Source organism: Maylandia zebra, linkage group LG23 (genome assembly GCF_041146795.1).
Source record: "Maylandia zebra isolate NMK-2024a linkage group LG23, Mzebra_GT3a, whole genome shotgun sequence".
Lineage (NCBI taxonomy): Eukaryota > Metazoa > Chordata > Actinopteri > Cichliformes > Cichlidae > Maylandia > Maylandia zebra.
In genome coordinates, this window is record NC_135188.1 from 11770591 (window position 1) to 11781614 (window position 11024).

At 42.7% G+C, this 11024-nt stretch overlaps 1 protein-coding gene across 2 annotated transcripts; it reads left to right on the forward strand.

The window, feature by feature from the left end:
* Positions 1 to 368: 368 nt before the first annotated feature.
* On the forward strand, positions 369 to 10441 carry abhd17ab (abhydrolase domain containing 17A, depalmitoylase b). 2 transcript variants are annotated; one of them, XR_013095594.1, is made up of 6 exons: positions 369 to 1149; positions 1733 to 2103; positions 4705 to 4899; positions 5776 to 5955; positions 7544 to 9212; positions 9377 to 10441. XR_013095594.1 is itself a non-coding variant. In XM_004552707.3 (5 exons), exons 2-5 carry the CDS (start codon positions 1739 to 1741, stop codon positions 7767 to 7769), a joined length of 966 nt encoding a protein of 321 aa, XP_004552764.2. In that variant the 5' UTR covers positions 369 to 1149; positions 1733 to 1738; the 3' UTR covers positions 7770 to 10441. The 2 variants fall into 2 exon arrangements, 1 of the variants encoding a protein (XP_004552764.2); XM_004552707.3 differs by having other exon boundaries at positions 7544 to 10441.
* The last annotated feature ends 583 nt before the right edge of the window (positions 10442 to 11024 follow it).

Sequence of the window (11024 nt, forward strand, 5' to 3'; positions counted from 1 at the left end):
ACATCTTTACAATATAAAGCGTCTTGAGGTGACTGTTGTTGCGATTTGACTTTATATAAATAAAACTGAACTGAGAAATTAAAGGGGATATAAGCTGTTAACTGAATTGAGATCACACATAGATCCATTAGGGCACAATGTGCTCTTTATCAAATAAAATTAGTTGTAAGTAGCACATATCATCTTTGATGAATCAGCCGGGTCTCCAAGTAACTGCGATGACTCTTGGATTATGAGAAATACCGTGAATTGAGCTTCTTTATCTTTAAAGATACAAATTAACAGTCAAGTTCAAACATGTCACCTTTTACAGCGCCGTCATCCGCGCTGATAACACCTTTCCCATAATTGTCCAATGGAAACTTCCTGCGTCATATCCGGTCAACTGTCACTTCCGGATGCGGTGAAACGACAGAGAAGTAGGAAAACACCGCATCTGTGTGGATTAATAACGACAGGCAGGGCTGTGTATAAACCGGGAGGACACGCCAGCAGCGTCCAGAATGGGCTCGCGGACAGAAGCGTTCACACCGGGATCTGCATTTTAACGGCGCTGTACGTCACAGCGCGAGCCCGCTTTTACCGAGCAGCTGTGTTTGTGTCTTCTTGCTAGCTTAAGCCAGCATAGCGTTAGCTGGGACGCGCTAAAAAACTACGTCTCTCCGGGAAGCGAGGGGAAGACTTGTCCCTTCTTTTGGTCTTCACTGTCACTTCTTCGGACAGGGGGCACAGAGGGACATCTCTGTGTTCGTGTATAAAGTTAGTTTCGGTCACTTTGAGGGCAGGACTTTTATTGGAAGCGAGTCTCCCAAACTGAGAAGTCGGGATCTCAAACTAAAACCAGCTGCTGGTGTTTTTATTTAGTTAGCTCTCCAGGACGCGTTTGGAGAGAAAAGCGCGTCGTTTGTCTGTCCCAGGGTGTAAAATGAGTGGAATGTGGCGTTCAGGGACTACAAAGAAAAGCCAGCAGACACTTTGTAAATAACACTTCCCTGTCAGCCGGAAGGCTCCAGCTCTTTTTCCTTGTTCAGCTGACAGGGCTGCAGGCAGCGTCCCGAGTTTGAATTCTGGTCAGGTGGAAGGAAGACTTCCTTGTTTGTTTTGTTTCAGCACAGCTCGTTTCTCTTTGACCAGGCTTCAACTCAACAGGTAGGTCTGCTGTTTCACACGGGGGGGTCATGTTGGACCCCGTGTACGTGCATTTATTCTCACTCATGACTTGTAATAAAAACAACGAGCATTAGTCACTGTGGTTTACCTGGAACTCTATAAACATCAGTGTGAAGTATGAAGAAAAAACGATGGGTCTGTGGCTCAAGTCTGTCAAATCATTTAACACATTTAATATATGGTCCATCACAGCTGCAAAAGCCCAGGTTGGCGTTCAGATTTCTTAAAAAAACAACAACAACAAACAAAAAAACCCTGAAACTTATTCTGTGAATAATTATTGAGCCACATTTAAGGAGATTAAGGCGCTCAAGGTGGCAAACTTTTACAGATTATTATTATTGCTTATTATGATTGACAGTGCATTAACCGTCAAAATTAATTTAATATGTTTGAAATGCTTTCTGCCAAAACTGGTGTAGACAAATCTTCATCCCCATTGTCGGCACCCACAGACTAAGGGCCTGTGCATTAAATTGTAATAAGTGTTTCATTGTGTTAACGTTTGCATGATGTGAATTCATTTGCACAGTGATCCTCTTGTCTGTGTTCTTCTTCTCAGTGAAGGATGAATGGCCTCTCTCTCAGTGAGCTCTGCTGCCTGTTCTGTTGCCCGCCTTGCCCGAGCCGCATTGCAGCCAAGCTAGCTTTCCTGCCCCCAGAACCCACGTACACCTTTCTGCCAGACCCAGAGGCGGGCCCTGCTGCACCAGGGGCGACGGGGACATCCAGCCTGCGGGCGCGGAGTGGCGCCTCGGTTGCTGGAAGCGGGGGGACCGGGGCCGTAGAGGGGGGATGGAAGCTTCACCTGACGGACCGAGCGGAGTTTCAGTACTCTCAAAGAGAGCTGGACACTACGGAGGTCTTTCTTGCTCGATCCAGCCGAGGGAACCGAGTCGGCTGCATGTACATTCGCTGCGCTCCTAGTTCCAGGTAAATGGAATTAGCTGTCAGCTGTGACTGACAGGTATGTCACACTCGCTCTGAAGCATTTAAACAGTCTTCTTCCTCAACAGTCTTCTTCACGCCCAGGTTTGCTTTCTTTTCTTTTCTTGTTGACTCAGCTGACGCAAAGATTTTCTCTTCCTGGTTTTTTCTGTAGATCATGGCACACCTGTCAGACTTTATTCTGTTGTCTTTATTCTTTCTCATTATTTTCTCTGCTTGTTTGTAGAGCCTTAAAGTTGAATTTACTGTTGTTCGTGATACTGATCGCAGTAAAAAGATTTGCACACTCCCTGACAACATAAGTTTCCAGTCAGAGACAAAACATTTGCAGCTATGTGGTGTGATTGACTTTATTGGCCGTTGTTGGTAAATGGCTTTATAAGAGGAAATAACCTTCTTCATCTTAGAAGGTTTGACAGTATTTTATGAGATGTAAAAGAATTTAACTCTCAACTGCTACTGATTAATTTACCAAATGAATTAAAAAGAAATGGACAGGCTTGTGTTACAGTCCATTTATCTTGCATTAATGTGTCTCTAGTATTACAAAGAATGATCCCAGGCCTGACGTGATATGGCAGAGTCATTGTTTTGCTGCTTTCTAAGTGGAAAGGCTAAGAGCGAAGCCACGGGCTGCAAGAGCTCATAAACAAAACCACTGAGGGAGAATTTCAAAACAGTCGGTGTGTAGAAAAAGTATCAGGTTACTCCAGAGAGCACAACACGCATTCATGAATAACAGCCAAGGGCTAGATACCCAGCGTTCACAGTGGATACCCTGCTTCTCAGGTTATACTAAATGTCTGGAAGCAAGAGTCCTTCGTGGTAAATAATCCTTCAACCTGCAACAGTTTTATAGAATCAAGTAGGGCTGGGCCATATTATACCGTTCACGGTAATACCGGTATAATGTTAGGCAACGATAGGAAAATGAAATATCGCGATAGAATATGAGTAAAACGCGCATGCGCAGTGCCTTTGTTTTCATACGCACATGGCCGATTGTTGAGTGAAACAGATGAACCAGAATTGGTTTGTAAAAATGGTGCAACTTCAGTGATGTGGAACTGGTTTGGTGTTTGTCCGTCAGATACACAACAAAGCACATTTTTTTGCAGAACATGCAAGCGGCCGTCGTTATTGTTGTATTTGTCGGACTAAGATGCTCTTAAATCTGGGAGTAATCTGGGTCCTAAACTCAGTACACTTCAGGTCAAACAAACACTGCAGCATCACTGAGAGTTAACTGTCTAAATTCTTTCATCTTTAATAAAACGATCAGCATTGCTGCTTTACCAGGTGTAACAATTCAGTTTAACTTCCAGGCATCCATGAAAACAAAATTTATTACATTTAACGGAGTTAGAAGTTAGCAGGAAGCTAGCGGAAGTTAGCTCGCTAGTTTCGCTAGTTACCTAAGCATGATATAGCATGTTCTGACTGAGAGATTTCTGAAAAAATTCAAACGTACAGCTCTGCTATCACTTCCAACATAAATGAAGGCAGGAAACTAAACAGCAGTGACGTTTGTAGGGTTACTGAAGTTGGGCTAGCTGGTATATAATGATGTGCTACGTGATCGCTAGCGACACAGCTATGTTAGCATAACATAAACAGTGAAGCTGGAGGATGAACACTAAGGTTCCTCATGGTTAGAGACAAATGCAATCGCATGGCAGGATGCTGTAAACGGACCAAACGTCAGTCAGGAGAACAACTGAGATAATCCATCCACAATACAAGGCTAGTCATTAATATACTGCAACAACATGGGAATAGAGCAGCTGCCAGAGAATTCAACATCAATGAATCAATGGTACAGAAGTGGAGGAAGCAAGAAGAATGAGTTTAATAAAGTTTGATTTATCTGACTGCTTTGTTTAGCTCAATGTGCCTTATGGTCCAAAAAATACGTACTGCACACTACAGTTTAATGTTGCAAAGCACCTCTTTTTAACTTCAGTGGATATTATACATGGTTATGCTCAGGATATGTCAGCCCATTTCTACTGGAAATGCCTTTTGGTTAAACTTTCAGCAAGGAATTTGCATTTGCACTGTTACATTTTTATAAAGCTTTAATGTACATAAAAACCAGCTTCTTGTTTAAGTGAAAATTAATGGAACGTTGTCTTTTTGCGCTAGTAATGTTGTGGAGTATTTTGTCTCGCATCAATTATATCGTCAGTTATATCGTTATCGCAAATTTTCAAATGTATATCGTGATAAATATTTTTGGCCATATCGCCCTGCTCTAGAATCAAGTACCTTTTTGATTTAAACAGCAGGTTACTTGTGATTTGATTAATTTCTGTGCACAGTTGTTTTTCTGCCGTAATAAAAGTTCTGTGTTTAGCTATGGTATTGTTGGCAACGCTAAACAAGAATATTTCTCATGTAATCACAATGTAGTTCTCTGTATATCATATATTTCTGATTAGAGCACAGCAGAGGCTGGATCTTTGGCTCCAGTGCTGATAGTGATTTTTATTTATTTATTTTAAAGGAAATAGGAAAACCGACAAGCGTGCACCTGTCTGTGTCTGTTAGCTCGTTACTAACCCTTTGTCTGAATCATCCCTGCAGGTTTACGGTGCTTTTCTCCCACGGCAATGCAGTTGACCTCGGCCAGATGAGCAGTTTCTACATTGGCCTCGGCACTCGCATCAACTGCAACATCTTCTCTTATGATTACTCGGGCTATGGCGTCAGCACCGGCAAGCCCTCCGAGAAGAATCTGTATGCAGACATAGATGCTGCCTGGCACGCCCTGCGTACACGGTATGTGATGATGCAGTTGGCCCAAACGTGTCCTTCGAGGTGTAATTTTATTATCCCAGGCGAACTTGTTCGGGCAAAATGGGGCATGAGTTTACAATGGATACAGCTGGGATCAAACGATGTTTAAAATGTGCCCAGGCAAAAAATGCCTTTGTTGTGAGAAGTGCTAAAGAAGAGAAAAAGCAGAAAACGAATGTTCGAATAAAGGGGCGTGATGAAGGGGGTTGAATGGAGGTGGTGGTGAGGACGGAGCAGAGTGAGGACAGCTGCTGTGTGAATAAAGAAGAGCGAGATGGATGGATGAGGGAAGGCTAAGGGGTGATGTATCTCAAGGGCGTTGTAGGGTGATGAAGTGTCTCATTAACAGAAGCGGTGCTGTGCTAATGCAGCTGTAGCCCGGGGGTTACAAAACAGAGCGCTAACTAAAGGTCGGCTCATGTAAAAGTCACCGTTGTGTGTCACTCTTTACTCGGGTCTTAATTTCAGCATGTTGAAAAAAATATGCATGTGCTTTCTGAAATATAAAGGTTTCTGTGAAAGTCCTTCTGTTACAGAAGAATCCCACTGTTAGTAAACTTTTGTGTTGTGTGTGGGCCAGTAAAAGATTCACTCATTAACGGAGCTGCGAGTAGTCATGAAGTGAAATAAAAATTTGAATTTTAGAAACTGGTCAGTCATTTTTGGTGACTATAAAAAAATTTACCTGACATGTGACCTTTGACCCTTGAGGAACAAAATTCTTTCTGAAAAATAACTAAAGCATTAATGAAAGTACTGTCAGTAATCATTAGTACACCAAAGGTAATATTTGTGGATTTGGCTGCTGTCTCTCATCTGTATTATACGTATTTTTTCTTTCTGTTTATTTCTAACCAGGTATGGCATAAGCCCGGAGAACATCATCCTGTACGGGCAGAGCATCGGTACAGTTCCCACTGTAGACCTGGCGTCACGGTACGAGTGTGCCGCCGTGGTTCTTCACTCGCCTCTAACATCTGGTATGAGAGTGGCGTTTCCTGACACAAAGAAAACCTACTGCTTCGACGCTTTCCCCAAGTAAGAGAGAGTCTTCTTACTGTTCACACGTTTTGTATGTATGAAGCTCTTCATTTCTTTCCCACATAACATTTTGTTCGTAAACACAAAATGTTAATTTGATATGAACTGGTTTTGTGTTTCCCTGCGTTGTCCAATTAAAATGATGTTTGATAAACTGCGGCATATCATAGCAATTGGCTGTGAAAGCCGTATATGTGATGCATGCTCAGTCATCCTGGTAAGGAAATCCCAGACAGTTGAGCCATTATGCAGCTGTGAGTCAGCTGAGACTGTACAAGTCATGTGGATGAGTTGGAAACGGGATCTGCTTTCTATACTGCGCTCTAGCTGTTCGTGCTTCATCTTCTTTCTTTCTGTCACTGAGTAGGGTGTTTAAACATCATGCACAAAAACAAAATGCACAATCTGTGTGCTCTGACTCTTTGACTGTCTGTTGATATTTTCACATTATTATTAATCTGTCAGCAGAAGAGCATGATTCCCACTTAGACTTGTGAAAGTGTGTTTGTCCAGGGAAAACAGACGTGCTGAAAGGAAAGCCTTTCTTCTTCTGAAGTGCTGTTTAAATTATTTGTTTTTAGTTTTTTCAGTGTAGTGAGTCTCATTTGTTGGAAAATCCTGTTGACACATAGTTTTTTGTTTGTTTGGTTTTTTTGGACTGGAAAATCACGACGGCAAGGTTGAGTGCATTTACAAACCACTCACACTTATACTGGGTGTACTGGTATCGACTGGATGATTGATAATATCTGCTGATTTGTAGGTTATGATTCGTGGTTGCTCTTTCTCACTATGGAAATGCATTGCTATTATGACCACTCAAAGCACTTTGCAAGACACATCTAACCGTGCATGCTGGCAGTGCTGCGGAGCTCACACTCACACAGGTGACTACGTTAGGATCCCCAACGTGTTCATTCTGTGGGACGACATGTGAACTCTACACGGTAAAGCCACCAATGGGGTTTGGACTACAAACCGTCTTTGACTGAGGTGTCTGTACTAACTGTTGTTCCACCATGCCACTGTTTATTTTCAGACTTTACATAATTACGTCTGGAGGACTCATCACACACACTGCCCTGTGTGTGTGTGCTCGTTTTGTTAGTCCAGTTGGACTAACTGTGGTTGTTCAAGTCTCTCTGTAAACAGTTTTAATCCCAGTACGTGCCAGTAGGATTGTTGAAGCTCTTTGTTCAGTTTAACCCCACGTGCTGCTACACATGGGTGTGCAGTTGTAGTGTGGGTGTTCACTCGAATGTGTTGTTACAGTTCTTTTATTTTTGATCCTCGGCCCCAGAACGAGTCTCTTGGCCACACAATAAGGACTCGGAGTCAGTAGCAGCCCATGTCAGCTTTAGCACAGGAGCTAATATCCGATGGTAAAGTGGGCGAGGAACAGAGGTGGTAGGAAAACAACAGAAGACTTCTGGAGAACTCAGCCTTGACCTGGAGTGGGCACTGCAACCTTTTCCTGCTGAGGGCCACGGGGTCAGACTCGATAACCTGATCTCTGGTCAGAACGGTCCACACTGTTTCAGCGGGTTCTGTTTCTAATTCCTGTTTTCCTCTCTTTCCATTTCAGCATTGAGAAAGTATCCAAAATCACTTCCCCAGTGCTCATCATCCACGGCACGGAGGACGAGGTGATCGACTTTTCCCACGGCCTGGCCTTGTTCGAGCGCTGCCCGAAGGCTGTGGAGCCTCTCTGGGTTGAGGGAGCGGGACACAACGACATTGAACTCTACAGCCAGTATCTGGAGCGCCTGCGCCACTTCATAGGACAGGAGCTGGCGGTACAGCACGGCTGACCATCAACACTACGCTCGTCATAATGACCATATTTCCCGGTCCGTTCAAAGCACCTCACCTGTTTTTGTCTGAGATGGAAACCATCTGACCCGTCCTAACCGTCCTGTGTGACGTGTGCACATACTTCAGGACGCAGTTCACCTTTAATGGACCGTGGATCATTTAGACGCAGGGGAAAAGAGGCGTCTCTTCATAATCACAGTGGAGACTGTTGGGGTTTGTGTTTGTTTGTGTGTCTTTTAGCAGAAACTTTAATAGTGCAGATGCCTGTACTGTGCAATAACATGAAAAAGAGGGAAAGGTTTTCACTGATAGATGTAAAAGTAGAACAACAAAGTGATCACATGACCTGGAAAGCTCCTGTCACCACCTCAGCGTACACTTCGAGTGGAACTTCATTTTTGCTAGCAGCTTTTTATTAGAGGACTTTTGTTGAAGCAGGTATTATGTTACATTGAATTATTGCACCTGTACAGTTGAATGGAAGCCAATTTAAACACAATATATCATGTTTTAAAGGTATTCGTTTACCTGCATTTTGTTGGCGCAGACTGCATCATCTTTAAAATCGTTTCTAACTTTCATCATGAAGGTTTGAAACCGCTCACAGCTTTTAATCTTGGGGAAAATTATGCTGGCATAAATATGAGTTTATATTTTGCGTCTTGTTTTTACGTATTGAACATTTCGCTCAGGTAACTTTTTCGAGTGTTCGCAATTGTTTAGCGCGCGGACAGCTGAAGCGCCTCAGATTTCATCCAGCCTAAAATATTTCCTTCCAACGAAGCGTTCAGCCGAACTTCGATCCTACATCTGAGCTGCAGTCCACACCTCCAGTTTGCTGAGCCGTCGATGCCCCCTCGCGCTTCTCTCTAACACATCTGTGTCCCACTGCTGCTGTGGGATTGGCTGTATGAAAGAAAGACGTTGAAGAGGCTCAGATGGAAAATTCCTCCAGTTCTTTCATTTAATGGAATGGGTTCGAGTCCATTAGCCCCGTCCGTTTCTTTTAGCCTTGTTTATGTCTCGCACTGCTGGGTCACAGCTGTCGGCCTGTTCTTGCTCCTCACGGTGCGCAGAGACAAGGAGAGCAACACTAAAGTTCAACACATTACTCACCTGCACCCCGTCATCAGGGATTTGTTTTTGTTGTTTTTTTTTTCAGTGAAGGCAGGGAGAGTAACCACATTCAGGTCCATATTCTGATAGTTCCCCAGTTTCGCAGGAACATCTGTGTGATCAGAGCACATGTTCTTCTTAGAACATATCAGCAGATTTGTCAGAGTTAAGCAGGAACACTAACACCAGGCACTAAACAGATTAGTGTTTCATCTAAATAATTTAGACTTTATAACAGCTGCTTGTATTATTATCCTGTCTATGTGTACAAACCTGCATAATGATTAAAGGGGACCTGTTATGCTTATATCCATTATTAAACAGCACCAAGTTTCAGACGATCTGGCGAGTCGAGGTCAGACTGTCTCTGGTTCTGTGTGATCGCACTGAGAGCCATTGTTTATTATGCTTTTCTCAGAAAACAGATCAGGTCTTGAGCTCCTGCTGTTCACGAGACCCATTGTAGGACAAATAAGGATTATTTTAGGCTGGGAATCATGCAAAGCTACTCTAGTAGAGCCCAAGTATAGAAATATGGAGCTGGAAAGGAGCATAATAGGTCCTCTTTAAGTATAATTTTTGTTTTGTGAGGTGCGTTTTCTGTCTTCTAAGAATATTTTTAGGAAATATTGGCACATTATTTGATTGATCTCAATTCTTCAGCTTGTTATTGGAGAAATCTGACTAACCCGTAACAGGAGACGGACCTGCCTCGTACCTGAACTGGTACAAATAGATGTTGGAGCCTGTTGGAATTGCTGTAGGTGGCTCTGAGGGTAAATGCATATCTGTTGTGGGGGTTTTCCATGTGTTTTTTTTTTTTTCCCTTTTCTTTGTGGTGATCCAGCAATCCACCAAAGTTTTAAAACTGTAACCAAAATTGTAATATTTATAACAAATTGTAAAGGAATCGGGTGTTTTTGCTTACGTGCGTTGTTGTATTTGAAGCTTAGGCACGATTGATGAACACTCAGATTCTCAACATTTTTGAGGAGAATTTTTAGGCTCGGTGGACAAACCAAAGCTTTTGTTGTTAGTGCTTTACCCAGTTTACCTGCTGCTTATGTTTTATATCTTATGTAAAGAACGTCAAACTGAGCTTATCTTCTTATTCTCTTCACATTTGGATACAGATTCATTGTAAAATTCTCTGTTTGCTAAATAATCGAGTTTTATCAAATCACGTTTGCTTTGAAATATGCAAGAACCGAATATGAACTTGATAAATTAACCAAGTTGGGATTTTTTGTTTTTCTCTAAGCTGTTTATGATTTCTCGTTTGTGCAGGGAGGAAACCACGTGTATTTGAATATGATTGTGTGATGAAAGAAGATGAAAGGCCGGCTTCATGCCGACACATGAAAAGCTTTTTTCAGACGTGTGGGTTTCTGCTGAGGATTGTTTCATTTCTGGGTTTTATTTTCATCATCAAACATTCTTGTCAATTGTTTATTATACTGACAGTTTTTTAGTTTTTAAAGATTTTCTTTCTTTCTTTTTCATGAATTAAAGAGAATAAGTTAATAAATCATAACCAGAAGTTGATATTAAATGTGACTCTTTTTTTTTTATTTTTTATTTTTATTTGGTGTCCTTGCTTAAATCTGCCAGAGATGAGTGTTTTCAACAGTCCCTGATTTTGCACTCATGGCAGACCTGGCACTGGCTGAATAAAGACCTGTCTGCTGTGAAAGGCCTCATGGGGCTGAGCATCGAGGCTCCAGGACTGGCTCGGACGAAGGCAAAATGAGTGTTTAATTGCCTGGTGTTGTCTTCTTTGGCTGATGTGTTGGACGCTTGTTAGATTCTGAGCCAACAGAGGCTCAAATCGTGTTTTAATTAAAGCAGTACAAGGACTCGGGTCTGTCCCAGCCTCCCCTCGCTGCCTGCTACCGTGTTGAGCTGTGGAGAAACGGAGACAGATGGATCATAAGCTCCTCCCCCTGAACACACACACACTTGCCAGCTGTTTTCAGTGGACCACATAAACTACAGCGTGTCACTCAGAGGCTCGTACGGATTAACAACAGCTGCAGTAATGCGTCCCTCTGTGTACGGCAATGTTAGTGCGTCCTGCAAGAGCAGAGGAAGACCTCTAACACTGAAGCACACAAAGCTGAAGCTTAACAGCACTT